Genomic DNA, 22703 nt, shown 5'->3' on the forward strand with positions numbered 1-22703 from the left:
AAGAGAATGAAAAGAGACCAGAGGTTGAGTTCTGCCCTTTGACCGAAGGTTGCCATCTTAACTATAACCAGCAGCTGACTACTATCCATTGGACCTATTGCCGTAAGCTGACTTCTAGCCTATGACACGAAGCTGACTTCTAACCTTTGGCTGTAAACTTACATTTGACCTACGGCCCAAAGCTGATTAATGGTGGCTGTGCTTCATCTTAAATCTTGCATGAAGATGAGAATTGCAACAAATATAACTCGTACACTGGAAAAATTTACAAAAAAGGTAGAATTGCTTACAAAAGCAGTTTCATTATTTAAAAAAAATCTGACGCAGCATTATACAGCACAGAAAAAATATTATTACCTCGACACGGCAAAGAAGATCTGCAAACAAAAGGGCAATGCCAAGCGCTTTAGACTGACTTTGTGCATTTTCACGGTCATTCAGAAGAATTGGAAATTCCTCTTGCAGTTGTTTAAGCCTATTAAAACAAGTATTCTTGTTGCTTCATGCCACATTTGCACCAAATAAATGTGACAAAAACATTAATCAAAGTTACTAAAGGCCTGTTATGAAAAACAGGGCATTTCAGAATCCGGCTATATATATGTCTACATTTTATGTTGGTACAAACTTTTTTATTTGTGAACTTCAGTTTCAAGGACAGCTTTTTGTGTTTTTTAATGTAAGTGAAAGCAATGACTGACTATTTTGTATGAGAAGGAATCAAAGTCGTTCTTGTAAAACATTTTATCAATTTAATTTTAGACTAACTTTCACGGCAAACACCATTGATGTCAAAGGGCCAATAAAAACCTGCAACTGGGGTGGAATTTGCAAATGTGCCTGAGGTTGCCTGTCCCTGGGGTTTTCTGTCCCTGACCTACAGTATGCTCTTCGCAAGACTTGTTACATATTATTTAGTTAGATTTGTGAAGTATAAAAATGTATTATTTAGTTATGCAGCACTGTTCTTAATAATATGCCATTTATAAACGGTTCAAAGTTCCAAAGATACGCTTCATACTTATTTATCTTCAATATAACAATATACATGAAAATAGACATCTAGGATGATCATCAATTTCATGCAGAAAATCATATCAAAGTGCGGTTGACAAGTGATTCAAAAGGGAAATTGGCTCCTTTAATTGGCTTCTTGTTTTTAACCAATCGGCTACCGCCACCCTGCCGACGTGAAAAGCAAATTACAGCTTTTGCTTTTTCAGGGTGTATAATAAGAGAAGGCGTAAAGTAGTGTAGAATTCATAAACTTGCAGCAGGGGTGAACATTACATAAATTCAAAATATATTGAATTTTCAATAATTTCCTTAAAATCCATTGATACGCTTGAAATCTCTGACAAACACATTCCCATTTGAAAATTTTTTGCTGAACAACATTAATTGAAAAATAGGGTTATCCTAAAAAAAAGGAGCGTCTGTCAACCTCCTCTTTCTAAAGCCTTCTTTGTGCAAAGTCGAGCAATGATAGAGGATTGATCACAATTATGCACTATTTGCTGTCTTGTTATAATTTTTTTACTGACTGAAGGATGATAAAAAAGTCATAAATTTTTAAAGTTACCTTGGATAAAAGCACTCTCTAAAGCTAACAACAGCATGAAGGCTTTCCAAAAATACTGATATCATTCGCACAGCAGAATACAGAAAGTTGTTGTCACTGATGGCCTGAATAACAACAAGTCAAAGACATTAGAAAAAAGACAAAACAGCAAACAACGATAGAAATCATCATAAAATAAAACATGACATTGGACAAATACTGCTACATTGACTTTGGTGGCAAGCTATTTGATCTAAAGGCAATGCCTTTATTCTAGCAAAAATTAAAAAGCAATAAATCATATTTCACGGAGTAATAAATTTGATACAAAAATTTCACTTATATATTATAAATGTTATACCTTTTCAAGAAGAACATCAACAACTTTGTTCATTGTTGTTGGCTGCTTCAAAGATGTTGAAATCTTGACCAACAGATCTTTACTGACATCATCAAATTTATCAGGTCTATGTGACAAGACATTTAAGGCAACAGCATACACTTCAAGAGAAAACTCTTCTTGATCTGTTAAAAGAACAAAGCAAAATGTTCTTTCAGTTTAATTATAGGCATAACTTTGTGAAATTATAGGCATATAAGTTATCATCAATAGCTGAGATAATTGTGTAGTGTGAAATTCAATCTACTGATGATGTTAAATAAAAATTTTCAACAGCACAAGACATCCATTTATCTGAAATTAGGTTTTTAAACCATTCAAGCCCAGCATTCAGAAAGTCAATAATGACAAACTAAAACAACAAGCAAATATTTAGAATATCGTATTTCCTCTAATGAACTCCACCCTCTGATAAATGTCGCCCTCTATTGAACGCAGCACCTTCAGCCATCCATATTGAAAGCAGCGTTCATTAGAAAACACACCACTATTTGAAAGCTATGAAAGTTGTCATCCAGACAAGGACTCTGACGGAGGCAGGGGTATTGACATTCCTTGACATTTCAATAACGTGAAGACATATTTTGTAATTGTTCAAAAATTGTTCACACAATCTTTACTACATGCTTTGGGAAAAGAAAACATTGTTTAAAGTCTGTTTTTATTATTTTTCATCGCATTTTTCATTTGAAAAACCTTTCATTTTGTATTGAACCCAACCCTCTGATGAACCCCGCCCTCTATTAAACACCATGTCCAAAATTTTGAGTTGGTAATAAACGCCATGGTGTTCTTTAAAGGAAAAACAGTATGTCAAAGTAAACAGGCATTTGCAAAGACTGTCTATCAGTTAATTTTGGACTTAATCAAATGTTGATTGGTATTCCAAGTAATACCCAATGATTAAACATATCAATAAGTAAGCACCATACCTGTCTTTCAAATTACCCTGTTTTTATTTATGAAAGTTACCACCAAGTGTATACACACATTTCCTAGCAGGGTGTATTTTCAAGGGTTGCTTCCCTCAGATGGTATTGCTGATGAGTGGGACATCTCAAGCCAATGATGCAGAGAGATGTAATAGAGTGTCAGGTCTGAGTAGCTATTAGTAAAAATCAGATTCAAAACTGTCTTAACCAGAAGAAGTGTCAAAGAAAACATAGATAACTTGTTTTAAAAATCAACCATACTTGTGTCTGAAAATTTGTCTTTAACTGCTTTTGAACTTGGAACAAACTCTTTAGCTCCAGCATTAAGATTTGTTTTTAAAACTGCTACTGTTGCAGTGTTAGATAGTGCTTCTTCTTTCGATGCTGAAGTTGCTGCCTTGCTTTGATCCTCTCTCTTTTCTTCCCTCGGACTTTCCTCATCTTTTTCCGAACTCTCTTTAACTTTGTTTGAAAGGTCCTGTTTGAATCCAGTTTTATCATCCGATGAGCTCTCTTGAGTAGAATTTTTGCTTTTAGTTTCAGAGACTTGATCTTGTTTCTCTGAAATAGTATGACATGCAAAGTTCACAAATCCACTGAGAAATAGCATTGAGGTTAAGTTGAAGAAAATTATTATAGAATCTAAAAACATATGAAAAAAGATCACAGGATTGAGTTTGAAGAACTTCTTGGCAATATGGATATGTGTAGGTGAATCCAGTTAAGTCAAATCAAGGGGTTAAGGAAGTGATCTGATGTAGCCAGTTTCTGACTTATTTAAGGAACAGCTTTTGCATTGAATAAGGTATGATAATCAATTTGGATTTGAAAACGAGCCTGGATTAATGAAAGCTTCATCTTTTGTCTTTCAATCATTCACTACACAGTTTTAAGCTTCTCAAAGTAGAGAAGGTACAGCAAAGGGCTTGGTAAATTATTCCCAGGAGACCATTAAATTGACTGCTTTTAGTTTCATTTATGTACATATAGCAACTCAAGACCTAAATTTTTTAGCAAAAGGTGTTGATGTTAAGTGAAGGATATTCCAGATCAAGTGTACCCAGCTTGTTTAATGGTCTCTTAGATTTATGCCAGGGCAAAATATTAGTATTCGTTTAATTTGATTTATTTTGGAAAATTTATCTCATAACACTGGATTCTCATCCCGGTAAAAGAGTAAAGTTCCACTGCATCCAGTACAAAACCTGTCAGAAATGAATTTATGCGTTCTCTACTACGGTAAAGAGAGTGACAGATAGAATGTGTGTGCACATTTTATTTATGCAGTATGCTCCAGAAGAGCAGCTGAAAACCAGGAACACGAATCAGCAACAGAAGACATCCTTGGTGAGTTGGAGAGAGTGGAAAATTTTTATTACCTAGGTGACAGCATAAATGGTAGCTGGGGTCAGTGGCGAAGCTAGCCAAAAATTGTTGGTCCTGCTATATGGACAGGGCCACGCCCTTATTCAATTGGAAAAGCCTATGGACAAAAATTCTATTTTGCAGATGAATTTTTTCTTAAATTCAGTGAAAAGCAAATTTTAAATCGATGTCTATCTTTTGAAAAATAAACCCATACTTAAAGACGTGCTTTAGGGTGCTTACTTTTCAAACAAATATATGTTAAATTGTAGTAAGCCTCTACAGCTGAAGTAAAAGTTCAAATTGGTGATAACTAAATTTCACGATAAAAGGGGGTAGGGGTGGCATTTAAAGTTGCATATCATACATTTGTGTTATTCCACACATAATATAAACCTGACCAATCTAGATACTCTATTAAAATAATTTTAATAAACAACTGAGTTTAAAGTCTGTAGGGGCAAGTTCACATATTCTGCAGAACAATTATTCTGCAGCTGATAAAGAGAGGTACAATCGAATAATGTGTCGCATTATCAATAAAAAAAAAATTATTAGATAAACCATTAGACGAGAAAACAGTTCAGGTAGAAAAATGCAAATTCCGCTGAAATTGGTTTATTCTCCAACTCAAAACTTTCAATCACACAACAGTAAATTCAATTATGCTTTCATCGTCCTTGTCCAAGTCTAAGAAAATTTTATTTAGGCCACCATGATATACCGTGCCTCAAACGATCGTGCAAAGGCCGAGATCAGAGTGCCTCATACAGCCAATTCTTGTTGTTTACATTTATTTCTTGTGAACTTTGGACTCTGTCTTGTTACAAATAAAATTTATGCAGCTCAACTGAGGCAAGTTTTGCTGTCAATAATAATATCATTGGTATTGCCAAAGCAAGCAGAAAATCCGCATTCACATCGCCTCGCCATAATACTTGAACTGGCCTCCTTGCTAGTATCTCATAGCAGAACGAGAATGCACAGGGCAATTCTTGCAGTCCTGCTCTCAGAAATAGCAGGACCAAAGGTTTTCAAAACAATGCTCTTTGACCTACGTAGGTGAACCCTCGACCAATCAAATCACAACTGCTTACGAAATGTTATGATGGTCATTTCAACGAGGTCCTGCTCCCGAGATTGAGCAGGACTGCTCTTTGTTCTAGACTATTGTGAAGCAGCACTAAATTCACAAAAGCCCATTGTGAAGCAGGACCAAACATAGGGTATCATAGTTATGAGCAGGACCAAAATACAGGGCTGCCGTAGAAGAGAACAGGACCTTGAGATGAGCACGGGATGCCTGTATCAGCTGGCGGAACTGGGGACTGTTTATCAAAAAGAATTTGAAACTTCCTTTTTGCAAAGAAGAAATTGTTTATTGTTTACAGTAAATCTTATCTTTGGAAATTCTTGGTCCTGCTCAGCAGGACCAGCAGGACCTTTGGCTTCGCCACTGGCTGGGGTTGTGAACTAGCTATGACAAGGAGAGTAAGCCTAGGCTGGAAGGCATTTTACACCATGTCTTCTATGCTGTTTCGTGAAAAGGTACAATTGGAAGCTGAAAGCTAAAATCTACAGGACCTTTTATGATAAACAAATCAGATATGTGGGTGGTACGATCAATTGAAGAAGGTATTTTGAGGAGAACAGAAAGATGTATGGTCCAAAAGGTGTGTGGAGTGAAGTTAGGTAATAAAATGAGTTGATGGAAGATAAGGACTGGAGGACACAATTGTTGGAACTGTTAAGCAAGAGAGTCTGAGATGGATGGGTCATGTACTGAGGAAAAGTGACGATGACTGTGTGAAGCAGGCATGGAAAATGGAGATTGAAGGCAGTAGAGGGAGAGGAAGACCAAAGCTGCATTGGAAAATCATGATGAAGAAGGCACATCATAAAGTTGAATTGACCTTTGAAACATCAAAAAACAAAGTGAAGTGGAGAAGCTACACCAAATCATGGAAGGAAAGTCAGTAACCCCCCTGAAAAGGGGAAAAACCTGACTGTTAGAAAATGATGATGATAATGATGTATGCAGCATAATCGCAAAAGGAAATTGCATGTGGAAAACATAGGCAGAAATCGCACACCAGCACAAAGTTTTATGAAAGAAAAATCCTGTAGGTAAAACTGAAATCTAAAGCAAAATGAGATACACACTTGAAAAACATGCCTGAAGTGACCATGTCGTGAACATAGGAAATAGGGTAGAGAATGCCATATACTTTACAGCACCTCCAGAATGCATTCTTTGTTATGCGCCGAGAATTTATTCTCTGGGTAATCTAAAGTGGCTCTAAAATGGATTCCGTGCAAAAATACAAAAGCGAAAACAGCTTCTAAAGTCCTTGCTGACCCAGACATAGACATTACTGTGTTTGTGTTTCTGTTTTTGCTCTAATTTTTCTCAATTATTTGCTTTTAATCTTAGTCTTTTAGTGCTTATTCTTGGTTACGTTATTGTTATTTCAGGATTCTAAACTAATAGCAGCTTTTAAAAAGTCATTGTAAACCTGCGCAAAATGTATACCAGAATTTATGTTCTCCGTGCAAAACTGAGTGAATGCAGCCTGGCAGCATCTGTAGGCCAGTCTGCAGAGTGTGGCAGTTATTGACAAGATTTTGTGCGTGCAAGAGCAAATATAAATGTGTGCATGTGTGCAAGAGTGCAGAAAAAGTATGCAATGTGTGCACACTGTTCAGTTTTGATCCAAAGTGTGCAGCAAGCTTCTAATGGGCTAAGTATTTGTCAATTTGGCTCACAATCAGGCCTGGCCGTTTGAGGCGAGCTATAGCTCCACGCCCCCCTCCCAACCTGAGGCGAGCTATGAATTGCTCTCCTTAACAGAACATGAAGGAAGAATCGCTCCCCTAAAATTTCCTATTCAGAGAATTATGAAAACGCACAAGGGTTAATTGGTTTATTTTGTAGCAGCAATTTCTCTCGTCATTGCATTTTTGGCAATTAACTTTTTGTTTGTTGGACGGTTTTTGTTATGATAGGCATAAACTTCGATCTATTTGGAAAAGGATAGTTAACCGAAAGGTACGTTTTTAGCCATTAGAACCTTTCAATCTTAAGAAAACAGGAATATTTTTGGATGGAAAGTCGAAGAAATTGGTAGGAATTGTAGATTTGGGATATAATAAGCCAGCAGGTCCCTTCCAGCAATAGAAACAAAACTATCCCTAAAAGAGAACAAGGTACTCTGTATTGCAGATCAAAAACGACAACCAAAACATGGAATTCCACTATTCAGCAGCATTTACTGAAAAACCCAGATTGGATGAAAAACTGTCTGATCATCGTTCCATCTAACAGTTTGTGAATCTATCTACTATATAAACATGACCGACCGCTTTTGTGTAGACATAAGTGAGTTCGTTTTCACCTTAGGACTCCGTTGGTAACATTTTCAATAGGAAAGCGGCACTGATTGGACAACCTCAACAGTCATGTGCTCGCGTTTTCTGATTGGCCTATTTCGATCCAGATTTTAGCGTAAAGTTTTCCATCTATGTTCTGACATTTTATTCTCCGAAGAGTGCTAGACGTATAACTTAAGTTTGTTTCAAAATTTGTTTTTCAAAGCCATTTTAAAATTCTGTGCAACAAAAAAATTGTTTTGCAAGAGAATTGTTGTTTTTGTGTTGTGCCAGCTTTACATGGAACTGAAAAAGTCTGTTCTTTTAAATACTTCAAGTAAAGGGGGTGCCTAAGTCATGGTTAAAGCAAATACAAATTGAAAGAAGTAAAACAGCATACTCCTGACTAAGGCAATTACATTGAGGCAACCGACAGATACTAAAGGGGCTTATTAAGTCATCTGTCGATTGTCTTTAAAGTGCATTCTATGTGTTACTGATTTAGCTCGCCTCAGCAAATGAGGGAAGCGATTCACAGCTCACCTATAAAAATACAAACAGCCAGGCCTGACAATGTGTGCACAGCAATAATAATTGAGAATTAACCTAAGACTGTTTTCTCAGAGAATTGGAGCTGGGCATCAATGGATTTAGGGCAGGCACGGGTCATTTCAAAATATCAAATCAAAATACTGAGATATGAGATGACTCCAGGGCCATTCTGCGGTAATCTATGGGGTATGGTCCTTAAAAATTTTCATGAGGGAATATCCCCACATGTTTTCTAACTTCACAAAGCTTTCAGATTTTATTTGGCAACCCTGAAAAGCTGTGCCTCATACTTCATTCAATGCATTTGCATGCCAGAAGCTTTTCAAATCACAAGGAGAGTAACTAGAGAAAACTCTATCGGCTCACAAAATGCACATAGCTAAAAATAGTACATGTTCTCTAATTTAGTTATAGACAGCAACTCTTTCAACTTGTGACAATCAGATGGTTTTGATGCAGACCAACACAAGCTAAAGTAAAGTTGTTTTATAAATAACAAAATCCTAATTCATCAGCATTTCAAAATTTCAAAGAAAATGTTGTTTAGACCAAGAAGGTAGGAAAGCATCGTTTCAAATAAGGTGGTCCTTAAAAATTTTCCAGTGCCCAGAAAAATGTGTGTGCAGCACTATGATTTTGTGTGCATTAGACAAGCCTCTGAAAAAACCTTGTGTGTGCACATGCCACACTCTGCACTGGTCTAGACACTTGACACTTACCATAATTATTTGGGATTGGCAGCCCCTTTTCTTCTAGAAATCCCTTAGGAGGCTTGATTTTTTGTTTAGAAGCTTCTTTTAATATATTAAGGCCAATGCTGCCAGGATGGCCTCGCCCTCGACCTCGACCACGACCGCGTCCAAAACCTCCAGGCACCTCCGTTGCAGCCATCTTTCCACTTCCAAATAACAACCAAATCTAGCTCTCGTTTTTTTTACGGAGGAGAGTGCAATAGAAGCGCCGAAGGCGCTAGATGTCTAACTCGGGTCATGCTGCGTACTGCCGAGTGAGGCAAATTGGGTTCAGTATGGGAAATTGCTTGTTTTAATGACTGATTTTCTCGTGGCTCACAACTAGTTCAGTGCCTTTTCTGATGAAAGTAGTTAGAGGAGAAATAAATCAACAACACATAACAATTTTTTGGGGTTTTTAAAGAGAATTTTAAAAATTATGGCTCTTTCAGTTTACGCAGTTACGGGGGGGGGGGGGGAATATGGCACTGGCTTGTCGTGTTTTTAGAAGTTGAAAAAGTATGTGTTTGCAATTTTTATCTTCATATAGATTAGAAAAAACTTTTTAGGTCTATTACCTAATAATATAGACCATTTTAGATATATAATTCTTGAATTTTTTTGTCTGTCGTTTAGAACCTAATATGGCATGAGTAGGACAGTGCGAATGTTTTATTTTTAGCTTGTCAGATTAAATTTGTAGAAAAGAAATTTGATATGAATGAAATTTATTTCCTCTTGGTAAGGCCAAATTAGAAATCTTTATCGTGAAAGTGTACCCCGAAGGTATTTTATAGGCCTAAAGATACGGGGAGGGACGCATTGTGCTGAAGAATAATTACAAGCAACGAGTGTGGTCAGGGGTAGCCTGTGCTCCAGACACTTAACCTGAAGGATCTGGTTAAGGGTCTGGAGCACAGGCTAGGTCAGGGGCGGTCTGGCCCGGGTGGCAAAGTTGGGATCGCCACCCGGGCCCTGTGTACAAAAAATTTACGGGCCTTTCCGCGTTGGAGAAACTTTTTCAACTTAATGTCAAATACTTAATGCCCTAGACTGATTATAATGGGAATTAATCGTTTAATTCGAGTTAATACCCGCGGGGAAAGTGCGCAGATCCCCCTTTTCTAGAATCGGGTGGTCCCACACGTATATCCTTAGTAGGCTGTAGAAATCATGTTACCTTAGCTATTTGCTAATCACCTTGTGGTATTTTCTAGGTGGTCTTTTCCTGGCATATTTGTTTAAAGTACAGTGATGCAGCTAGGGTCATGTCATATTTTGCAGCAAGAATCACGCGTTGTTTGTACGCGTTTTCCCCTCCTATCCCTGTCCCCTTGTACTCACTTCTCCTCCTGCTTATATCCCGTTGCATACTTCCTTCTGCCTTCTCCTGTCTCACTTCTTCTCACACAGTCATTCGATTGTGTGACAGGTGAGGTGTATCAGTCTGATTATCGGGGTAAAAAACTGAAGCAGTTTTTTCCCTGGAATCAAACACCGGCCATAAAATTGCGTCATTGCTCAGGCAAGACAAGGGCAGATGCACCAAATGCCCAAAATGTTTTTCCTGAGATTAGGGTGTTGTTTATCATAACTAAGGGGCCCCCGCGATGGAATTAATTGCGATTAAAGTCCCAATACATGCGCTTCAAACAACCCAAACCCTGGTTTCCGTTATTTCAGCCATGTGTTCAATCTTATGTGTACCCTGGGTCCCAGAGCCACAAAATTTCGAGCGCGTAAACAGAGAAGCGAATAAGCGTACTCTTATTTTCTATTTCCGCTCTCTAATTTATGTGGCTCTGATGCCCAGCGTATCTGACTGTCAGAGACAATGCCGTGGGAACGAAATTCATATTGGAGGGGGGGGGGGGGAGGCTGCTCATTGTATTTATTTCCACTTAGTACACTGATACAGGACATAAGGCTTAGGCTGCAATTATTGAGAGGGGGGCTTCAGTACAGGAAAATAACGTAAAATTCAAAACAGGAAATTCAGAAGAGAGATGACAAGGGGTCGTCACTATCATCTGGTTACAGAGATCTGTACCAGGATTTAACAATACTAAGAAGATTTGTTGACACAAAGAGGAAGCAAAAGAGCAATAAGAGCCTTTTTTCAAGATTTCAAGTTCATGGAATGTCAGAATTGCTGGCATTTGGAAATTGCTACCGGCAGTTTATCGATCAAGTGAAAACAACAACTGGTGGAAATAGAGATCCTGAAAACAGATGATCTCAAGGAACAAGCTCTTAGAGAAGAAACATATGGAGAGGAAAACTGTGACTTTCAAGGTGGGGATTCACAAAGAGTGAAAGGACCCCAAAGTCGACATCGACACCCTTTATCAAGAGGGTAAAAGCTTGCCAACTGTGCATACCCTGCGCATTCAAAACTTTGTACCGATGCTCATTTTTAATTTTTTATATATTTATATCTTTTATAATATATAACAATTTTAAAAGAATATGAGCATCAAAACTGGTCAAAAGTTGAGATCAAATTAGGAACAAGCTAAGGCTAAATTACTGTTTAATGCATTTCTGAACAACATTTTATTCCAAAACGAGGATTTTTAGCCATGAGTAGTTCCTTTTTGGTGAATATTCAATCTTGTCGTCAAATGAAGGCTGTCTCACTCACTTTGTTGGCAAATAATGCCTGAACACCTCCCAAGAGCGAGAAAGCTAGCAATCGCACTGCTTACACCCTATTTATTTAAGAACAAATTAAGGACAATCCATCCTCGGATTTTTGCAAAAATTAAGAACAGTGAGCCTGAACATCAATTTACTGGTTTTTATAAAAAAATTAGTGAATACAACATGCACCTAGCAGCATACCCTTCCCTCTAGAACGCGTATAAATGCTTGATGACACTTAGCCGCACCCAAGTTTCCTTTAAAAGATTATTTAGCGCTACTGACAATTTCAAAAGAAGAGAAAACTTTCCACTTGATTACGAGCAAGTCATTGGCCAATTTGTTGATTCATTTGCACTTCTTCGAAAAGAGTTGAAACTTTGAGAATTTAAATTAGTTTTGATCTTGATTCTTAACTCTACATGGGATTTTGAAGCCTGTTTACACGAGAGGAAAGGTATGGATCCAATTGGGTCCGAATTTACGAATTAAAGTCGATATACTGCTGCTGTTTAGCGTATTGCTTTAGTATCAATTTTTATTGAATCAATTGTATTCTAAGCCACCTTTTTTAGTGGATGTGGCTCAATTTTTCCCGCTACGCCCTAAACCGGGCCCTTGAGTTTTCTAGCCACCCTGCGATTTTGACGCCAGACCGCCCCTGGTTTCGAAGCTGCTTATATCTTGGCCATAGTGCTGGATCTCTCTCAGCCCGTCTCTTAATAAGGTCTCTTTCGCACATCAAATTCTTGATGCTTGGAGAAATCCATGGTACATGTGCATGCCCCGTCTTAGCGGTCCATTTTTTCCACGGGGCATGCACATCCAAGACAGCGAGAAAGAGATCGTAGAAATTGCAAGCCATCCTATTAGGGCCATCCGATCTACATCACATAGCCATCTCCCAGTCAATACTACCCAAGTCATTAAGGAAAGAGTCACAGTCATAATTTTTCAAGCTGCGTGACTCTGTCTTAAATGTTACATCATTGACATGAACTCTAGCGTTTAATTTTCTAATACCGTATGTCATATAGTGGTCTGTAATACCGATTTTTACGACCGATACATTACAGAGGTTGTTGGGTCTGTTTCAAGAAAGGTGATCTATTAGCTAAAAAGTTTTATTAGGCTCTTTATCTTCATTTAAGTTAAGTTAAGTGAGCTTCTGCTAGATGCCCAGAGCATCATAGGGCAACTGATAAATTATTATTGAATAATTTATCTTCGACAAGATCAAATTACGAAATTTACAGCAATGCTGACATTTACAGGATATGTTTTGTTTTTGGTTCTGGGCATTTCGCTTTGTTTTAAGTTTTGATAAGAGAGTCTTTCCGGAGGTTATATGATAATTACAATACATCAACTCTATATCGAAGTGGCGAGGAAAAATCACATTTTTTGAACAGAGCAGGAATCTGGGATAACCGCAAAAAGACATTTTCACAAATCCCAAAATTCAATACTGCACATTTTGGAAATCAATACTGTACGTTTTTAAATTAAAATTGAACAAAGTGTGTAATACTGCACACTAAAATAGGCCCTGGAAAGAGCATTATCATTCAAGAAAGGAACATGCACAAATTACATAACAAAATATAGGCAACATTTGGAAAATCCTCTTCCCCCTTAATCATAATCTAAATTATCATCTAATCATTTAATGATCATTATGACCGTAAACATTTGTGTAAACCCCCTCCCTCAATCTTTGATTAGGTAATATGTGAACGTTCCCATACCCAACTACCAACGCATCGATAATCTTATCCAGATACAACCATTCTGAATGGAAAGAACATAGGATTGTACTCAGTTAATGCTTCAAAAGTGAGAACCCTCTCAGCTATTCGATATCAGGCATTTGAAATAATTCGCATTAGTCATAAGTGAAGAAACTAATTTGCGCTAGTGATAAGTCTTGGTTAATCATAGGTCTTGGGCGTTTTTGAAGATTTCGGAAAACCATTCAATAAATTATACAATTACGAGGAATTAGCAAAAACTGGTAGAAATTTGATACATCATTGATACAGTTTTTCTCAATTTAATGGTGAAGCTAACTAAGCAGTAAAATCTATGACGCCGAAACCATAACCACGGCGAACTTTTTATGCAAACGTTATTTCGGTTCTGATGGTTGTAATCAATTTTTGTTCTGTGCGAATATTAATAATTGACTTTCGAAAGTTTTCAAGTTTTTTGAAAATATAATTCGAAGCAAGGGCGTACCGGGAAATTTCAAAGTGTCCTGGTAGGCCGAGAAGAGCCGAGAAGCGAGAAGCGAGAAGAGAAGAGTTGATAGTTGACTCAATCCGGGCTGACTCACAATTGTGTTTGAAAACCAAGTTTAGACCCACTTTCCGTTTAGAATACAAATTGAAGAGAGTTTACCCTGGGTGAACTCAACACAGGTTGAACCCGGGTAGCTTTTAGTAGTGTAAACCGGGCTTCCGATTGGAAAAAATTTCACTTGCTTTCATTATGAAGCGTCGGACGAAGAGTTCAAGTGAATTTTGTTTCAATTTTCCGAGGTAGGTTGAACATTATTTCTTCCTTGTATTCATACTGTAGTTTTCTAAATGTATTATCAGTCATTCTATCAGTTCAATTTTGCGTAGACACGACATGCTCAATGCATTCTAAACAACAGGTTACACCATTCAATCTTTCACTCTCTTGGGTACAGTTAAGTTTTAGCTGTAAGTCAGGGCTGTGAGTTATTTTTCTCCGATCCCATTAGCTGCCTAAAAAATTCATCATATCTTTGAAACGCGTTCAAATTTGTAAGAGTTATTAGTTTCTATAGAATTAACACCAAAGCAACGAACATCGTAGAGAAATCAGTTTTGTTGATTTTCTTGGTTACTTAAATAAAACATGAATCAAAACTATGGACGAAAACTTGCATAAAAAGAACCAGAAATATAGGATTGTACTGGGAATTCGGAGCCTGGAGAAGTCCCGAACTAGGCAGGCTTAAGTGTGAGAAGTGACGTCATTGGCAATATAATAGAGGAATTCAGAGAGATGGTGACACAGGGGGCAGGGGGCCTAAAAAATCTTTGAATAATAGGTGATATTATTTATGTATGACCCTGTCATGAATGTCAAATGTCTTGTCTACACTATACTATCGAGCCTTGTTTCAGCCTGGGTAGGGGGTAAAAAGAACCCACGTAATATTTTCTGTGGGTTAATCAAGGATGATTTTCCCTCTGCCCGGGATGACTCGGCCCGGGCTGACTCGGCCCGGGATGACTCGGCCCGGGATGACTCGGCCCGGGCTGACTCGGCCCGGGATGACTCGGCCCGGGATGACTCGGCCCGGGATGACTCGGCCCGGGATGACTCGGCCCGGGATGACTCGGCCCGGGATGACTCGGCCCGGGATGACTCGGCCCGGGATGACTCGGCCCGGGATGACTCGGCCCGGGATGACTCGGCCCGGGATGACTCGGCCCGGGATGACTCGGCCCGGGATGACTCGGCCCGGGATGACTCGGCCCGGGATGACTCGGCCCGGGATGACTCGGCCCGGGATGACTCGGCCCGGGATGACTCGGCCCGGGATGACTCGGCCCGGGATGACTCGGCCCGGGATGACTCGGCCCGGGATGACTCGGCCCGGGATGACTCGGCCCGGGATGACTCGGCCCGGGATGACTCGGCCCGGGATGACTCGGCCCGGGATGACTCGGCCCGGGATGACTCGGCCCGGGATGACTCGGCCCGGGATGACTCGGCCCGGGATGACTCGGCCCGGGATGACTCGGCCCGGGATGACTCGGCCCGGGATGACTCGGCCCGGGATGACTCGGCCCGGGATGACTCGGCCCGGGATGACTCGGCCCGGGATGACTCGGCCCGGGATGACTCGGCCCGGGATGACTCGGCCCGGGATGACTCGGCCCGGGATGACTCGGCCCGGGATGACTCGGCCCGGGATGACTCGGCCCGGGATGACTCGGCCCGGGATGACTCGGCCCGGGATGACTCGGCCCGGGATGACTCGGCCCGGGATGACTCGGCCCGGGATGACTCGGCCCGGGATGACTCGGCCCGGGATGACTCGGCCCGGGATGACTCGGCCCGGGATGACTCGGCCCGGGATGACTCGGCCCGGGATGACTCGGCCCGGGATGACTCGGCCCGGGATGACTCGGCCCGGGATGACTCGGCCCGGGATGACTCGGCCCGGGATGACTCGGCCCGGGATGACTCGGCCCGGGATGACTCGGCCCGGGATGACTCGGCCCGGGATGACTCGGCCCGGGATGACTCGGCCCGGGATGACTCGGCCCGGGATGACTCGGCCCGGGATGACTCGGCCCGGGATGACTCGGCCCGGGATGACTCGGCCCGGGATGACTCGGCCCGGGATGACTCGGCCCGGGATGACTCGGCCCGGGATGACTCGGCCCGGGATGACTCGGCCCGGGATGACTCGGCCCGGGATGACTCGGCCCGGGATGACTCGGCCCGGGATGACTCGGCCCGGGATGACTCGGCCCGGGATGACTCGGCCCGGGATGACTCAGCGGATTTAAAATAATGTATTATTAACGCGAAAGAGGGTTGAGCCCGGTTAACTTTTCTCCTGCGCATGCGGAATAAGGTTGAGATTTGAAAAATACGCCAATTTTTTCTGCATCTTTTCGAACAGCTTGTGCTGTAAGCATTTTCTGGACGAAACCATTTTTCTATTTCTTCACTTTCTAGAGTCGAACTTTCAAGGCACACAATTGTTTGAAATTATCAGAAGTTTTGAAAATGCAAAAAATTTCATACAAATGGAAGTTACCATAACTTCTTTATCAAAACTACCAGTTGAGGTCTGAAAATCTCTTGACATGTTGAGCTGATTATCACTGCTTTGCGGTTGTGGTCGCATGTCTCATTTACAATATCGCATGGCACATCCATGTATCCAATGTATGACTGTGTTTATTCAAACAGGCTTATTCATCTTAAAGCTTCAAGTGACTAGACCCGGATTTCACTGTGGTTTACGAGTGTATCTTGCAAGTGCGATCAGTAAAATTCCGTATTCTACGGACTTACAACTCCTCTACATACAAGTACGAAAAAGCTTTTTTGTACCCAAGGAACTAATCGAATGGCTCAAAAATTTGCACACGGCCAGGACAGAGTTTGGGAAAGCAAAGTGTGTCTCAAATTTGTGTAGCTGGGAATCAGTTTACTGCAAACCATGTCATACATCAATTAAACTTGGACTTATACTTGAATAAATTATCGAATTAATAAACCACGTTTCGAGCATAGCCCGTTATCAAATGAGTATATTTATGTCATAATCCATTCTTAAAATCTCATGCAATGTATGACGGAATGGGGGATTATATTGCAAGCAAAACGGGGGCTTCTCCCCAGGGATGGCGCCAGAAAAGAAATGGTGGGGGGGCTGTAATGTGCCGACAGTGAGTGAACCACCAACAAAGATCCAATATAACACCATTTCTGCTGTTGTAATTCAAGTTCAAAAAATGAAAAAAAACTGAAAAAAAAATCAAACAATGAAAAAGAAATAAAAAAATCACGAAGTGGAAGTTATGAAAGTGCCGACATTGCTTGAACTTTTTAAAAAATTGAAGTGCCGACGGAGGGGCTAAATGAATTTTTAGGGGGGCTCCTGCCCCCCAAGCACCCCCGGTGGTGGCATCCCTGTTGTCCCCGGAAAAATATTTTAAATCACGCTATTTGGAAATTCAGAAAATGTCGAAATTTAATGTCTTTTCTTCTCACAATTTGCTTTGGGAAGAAGATTCTCAGTCAAATTGACTGTATTTGAAACTCTGAAAGGGTGGCAAAATATTTAGGTGTCAAATGATGTAAAGTGGTTTGTAGATTTTGAAAGTTAGACTAAAGCCCAAAGCCTAAAGCCATTTTTCAGTTAGCGCGACACTATCTTCTGAAATTTTACAGAGAAAGCAACTTCTCTTTCCAGCGTAGGAGACAAGATTATTTTCGATTAAACACGCAATCTTCTGAAATTTAGCAAAATAATGACTTCATTCTCATAAAACGGTTATTTATGAATTTTTGAAAGTTTTAAAGCGTTTCTTTGAAAAAGTAAAGAGGGGCTTTAGCTCCTACTAGCCTAGCATGATGCCCGTACAATTATGCGTAATTATGATCAGGCATAGAACATGTGCTTATAAAAATATTGACTTTTCAGAAAGATATCTAACAACATCATTTGGAAAGATGGATCCTCATGCCACCCGTTTGTGCAAATTGATAATTTTGCAGATTGATGGGCTCCTTCTGTATGAGAAAGACATGGCAAAAAGGACAAAGAATCTCTAAAGAAGTAACACAGATATTATTCAGTAACGAAAATTATTTAAGTTTGCGGAAAGATTGGAATACTTTAATAAGTTATTTTAAAAACGTACGGCTCCATCTTCCATTAATACTTGTAGGAGTTTCATATTTTTCAGGCTCTTTCTGTAGAATTCCAGGTTTGAGGTGTTTCTGCCAAGTTCAAAACAAGGGGAAGGAGGGGGGGGGGGGTCACGGCTGGTCATTAGTCAGGGGATAAAAAGCCCCGTTTGTCATTAGACATGACTTTTGAATAAAGTTGGACAAAATTTTTTTTTGTACAAAACGCAGGAGTTTTAGCGCTTCAAATACAAAATCAAGATGCCTTTGAGTTCTTAGTTGATATTGTAAAATTATATAGCCTGTCACAGGACGTTTTAAAATTTTTATCCTTTATCATTCCTAGAGCAGACTTAACTATTAAAGGATATTTGATGGTCCAAGGAAAGAGCCAGGGCCTATTTTAAGAAATTTTCAATACTGCACATTTTTAAGAAATTTTCAATACTGCACATTTATAATCATTTTTTTTTATAGGAAATTATTTTGTTGCAATCAGTGAAAACCCCTGCAAACCCCAGGTATCTTAGCCATGCAAGTGTAGCGAGGAAATTGCCCGAATTTTGAACACATGTATAGGCCATGACGGAGAAATCACAAACAGATAGACGATAATATACACAATCAATAATAACATTTCAAAACAGCAACAAAACAAACAGAAGCTACAAAACTTGAATAGAAAGATAGTCATTTATCTCTTATCAGGGGCGAAACTACCGGGGGGTGTGTGGGGGGGGGTGTGACACCAAATCCAAAAAAATAGTCGATTTCGCAGGGCAATCGAAGATTTCGCAGGGCGCCAAGAAGAAATTTATTGCCACGCAGAAATGCCACCTCTGAAGTTCGTAAAGAGCCGTTTAGGAATTTTGAAATGGAAATATCGTATTTGTTATGAACCTCCCTTCCTGACATTGCATTTTAGAAAACGGAACAAGTATGTAAGGAAAGGCTCCGATATTTGCAAAGCGAAAACATTTCTTACCGAAAGTCATAGCCAATGGATGCAATGATTGATGCATATGTTTATGAGGGCAAGGTTGAGTCATGCAAATTAATTTAAGTTGTAAATTATTTTCATGACAAGCACGGCGTCACTGGGGGGGGGAATAAGGGGCTGAAGTCCCTCACTTTGGTCAAGATTTTATCAATTTTTCTATTACCTTTTAACAGTGCATGAACTAAAAAACATAATAAATCGTTAAGATACCGATTTTGTTTTATCTAATTGCTAACTTTTTCACGTATATTTTTATCATTTTTCTTTTATTTGCTTTAATTCAGTAAATCATTTTCTGTATCATTGCAATGTTTTAATTTTGGATGTGTAAACATGGCCTTCTTGATACAAGAAACTGCACATTTCTGTTCCGGAAAAAAAATTCTCCCAATCAAAACAACATCTTCCTCTGTCATTCACAACTACGTGCAATCTGAAACGAAAGGTTGCCGTTTCTTTCCTTCCCCAACGTCTAACACTAGAGTTTTAGCATGACATCCCCCTCCCGTTTTTTCCCAATTAACAATAATATTTTCAATAAACAATCAATTCTTTTAGCACAATAGTATTTTGCTAAATTTTTGTCTGAAAGATGCTCTTTAGCCCTTTTTATAAGGTATAATTTCAAAAAATTTCTTCACGTCGGACCCAACCATGGTGGGTCCTCCTACCTCACTAAACTCGACTCTTAGCCCCACTGGGTTAAATTTTGTTGCGCTGTCTACATCATGTACCCAGCCCCCCCACCCCCCAATTAGCTGTTTTGCAAACCAACATTAAATGAAGTGAATATAAAAAAACAATTTACGCTCACGTAGAGAAATAGAAATTTCATAGGCAATGAAGTTTCAAGTTTGTTTTTTTTTGCTTAGAAGTTTGTCCTTGGTAAAGACCAGTGTACACTGGTAAAGCTTTCACTAGTAACCTATAGACAAACCGTTGCTACGAGGTCTGCAGGGCACCACTCAGTTTTGCAGGGCAGAAACCCTTTTCACCCCCCCCCCAAACTATTGGCCAAGTTACGCCCCTGTCTCTTATAAACGGAGTCACTATCTCATGTTTTGTCTGGACAGTAAAACAAAAAGTTTTATTAGGCTCCTTTTCATTCTTTTAGTTAAGTTAAGTGAGCTTCTGCTAGATGCCCAGAGCATCATAGGGCAACTGATAAAATTATTACTGAATGTTTTATCTTCGATAAGATCAAATAACGAAATTTACAGCAATGCTGGCATTTACAGGAGATGTTTTGTTTTTGGTTCTGGGAATTTCGATTTGTTTTAAGTTTTGATAAGAGAGTCTTTCCGATGGTTATACGATAATTACAATACATGAACTCTTTATCGAAGTGACGAGGAAAATTCACATTTTGTGAACAAAGCAGGTATCTGGGATAGCCGCAAAAAGACATTTTCACAAATCCCAAAATTCAATACTGCACATTTTGGAAATCAATACTGTACGTTTTTAAATTAAAATTGAACAAAGTATGTAATACTGCACGCTAAAATAGGCCCTGGGAAAAAGCTGAAGAAATGAGAAGGAAATCAGTAGAAACAATGGGAGAAAGCAAAAAGAGAAAGGAAGGGGAGGTAACAAATGTAAGTGAAAAGAAATGTAACGTTCGGCAGAAAACCTTTCAAAATTATTCAAGAAAGAATCAGAGTTGATAGTTGACTCAATCCGGGCTGACTCACAATTGCGTTTGAAAACCAAGTTTAGACCCACTTTCCGTTTAGAATACAAATTGAAGAGAGTTTACCCTGGGTGAACCCAACACAGGTTGAGCCCGGGTAGCTTTTTGTAGTCTAAACCGGGCTTTCGATTGGAAATAATTTCACTTGCTTTCATTATGAAGCGTCGGACGAAGAGTTCAAGTGAATTTTGTTTCAATTTTCCGAGGTAGGTTGAACATTATTTCTTCCTTGTATTCATACTGTAATTTTCTAAATGTATTATCAGTCATTCTATCAGTTCAAATTTGCGTAGACAGAATATACTCAATGCATTCTAAACAACAGGTTACACCCTTCAATCTTTTCCTCTCTTGGGTACAGTTAAATTTTAGCTGTAAGTCAGCGCTGTGAGTTATTTTTCTCCGATCGCAGTAGCTGCCTAAAAAATTCACCATATCTTTGAAACGCGCTGAGATTTATAAGAGTTGTTAGTTTCTATAGACTAAACACTAAAGCAACGAACATCGTAGAGAAATCAGTTTTGTTGATTTTCTTGATTAATCAGATAAAATATGAATCAAAACTATGGACAAAAATTTGCATAAAAAGAAGCATAAACAAAGGATATTCCTGGGAATTCGGAGCCTGGAGAAATCCCGAATTAGGCAGGCTTTAGAAGGTACCTTTCAGAGTTGTTTTAATGTTCGCAAATTTTTAAAAATATAATTTTCACAACTTTAGATCTGCAAAATTTTTTTATAAAAAATAAATTATGCTTTTTGCTTTCCTCTACTTTTCAAATGATTGTATAGCGAAGTGCTGGAGGGGGGGGGGAGTGTGAGAAGTGACTTCATTGGCAATAAAATAGAGGGGGGCAGGGGGCTTTAAAATCTTTAAATTATAGGTGAAATCATTTATGTATGACCCTGTCATGAATGTCAAATATCTTGTCTACACTATACTTTCGAGCCTTGTATCAGCCTGGGTAGGGGATAGAGTGAACCCAAGTAATATTTTCTGTAGTGCGAACACAAAGTTACCTAGCCAAGGTTGATCTGGGATTATATTGCCCGGGCGCCCTAGGTTGACTCGGCCCGGGCTGACTCGGCCTGGGCTGACTCGGCCCTGGCTGACTCGGCCCGAGCACTGGTTTCTATCAAAAAATTAGTGAATACAACATTCACCTAGAAGCATACCCTTCCCTCTACAACGCGTATAAATGCTTGATGACAGTTAGCTGCACCCAAGTTTCCTTTGAAAGATTATTCAGCGCTACTGATAATTTGAAAAGAAGAGAAAACTTCCCACTTGATTACGAGCAAGTCATAGGCCAATTTGCTGATTCATTTGCATTTCTTCGAAAAGAGTTGAAACTCTGAGAATTTAAATAAGTTTTGATCTTGATTCTTAACTCTACATGGGATTTTAAAGCCTGTTTACACAAGAGGAAAGGTATGGATCCAATTGGGTCCGAATTTTTATTGAATCAATCGTATTCTAAGCCACATTTGTAGTGGGTGTGGCTCAATTTTTCCCGCTACGCCCTAAACCGGGCCCTTGAGTTTTCTAGCCACCCTGCAATTTTGACGCCAGACCGCCCCTGAGTGTGGTTTTGAAATAGTTTAAGAATATCAATGATTATATAAAATCAAAAATTGGTTACCATATTTAGGTTCTGTTATTAATATCCAAGCATTGAATTATGACCCATTTTCGGCTTTTCTAGAGTTTGGCCTAGATATTTCATAGCAGTTTCTGTAAACAAACAAAGAAAAAGTAACTAAATCACATCTTTATACAAATGTGTTAAGAAATTTATGCATTGAGTGGCTAAACATTGTTGCTGGATCCGTTTTAAAACAGATCAATCATTATTTTCTGAAATTTCGACAAGACAGAAAACACTACAGCAAGCACCACGACTGTAAATGCTTGGAATCATGGGCGCCGACTACGTGGGGGCTCGGCCCCCTGGGAACTGCTATAATGGGGCTCAGTCCCCCCTGGGACAGCAGCAACAAAAGATTGCGCGCAGGCTATGGGAAAGTGCATTGAATTGGATTCAG

The 22703-nt window shown here is 39.6% G+C and overlaps 1 protein-coding gene across 1 annotated transcript in view; it reads right to left on the reverse strand.

Moving 5' to 3' along the window:
* The window catches only part of LOC135694373 (uncharacterized), a 45984-nt gene extending 36880 nt beyond the window's left edge, over positions 1 to 9104 (reverse strand). Inside the window, exons 1-5 of the mRNA XM_065213077.2 lie at positions 8899 to 9104; positions 3155 to 3454; positions 1923 to 2086; positions 1583 to 1686; positions 358 to 475 (exon numbers count right to left, since the gene is read on the reverse strand). Coding sequence (XP_065069149.2) covers positions 358 to 475; positions 1583 to 1686; positions 1923 to 2086; positions 3155 to 3454; positions 8899 to 9070 — 858 coding nt within the window. The 5' untranslated portion in view covers positions 9071 to 9104. The remainder of the gene's footprint in view (positions 1 to 357; positions 476 to 1582; positions 1687 to 1922; positions 2087 to 3154; positions 3455 to 8898) is intronic.
* Positions 9105 to 22703: the final 13599 nt, after the last annotated feature.

The sequence above is a fragment of the Rhopilema esculentum genome, chromosome 8 (assembly GCF_057945365.1).
Source record: "Rhopilema esculentum isolate cy_ngs chromosome 8, ASM5794536v1, whole genome shotgun sequence".
Taxonomy (NCBI): Eukaryota; Metazoa; Cnidaria; class Scyphozoa; order Rhizostomeae; family Rhizostomatidae; genus Rhopilema; species Rhopilema esculentum.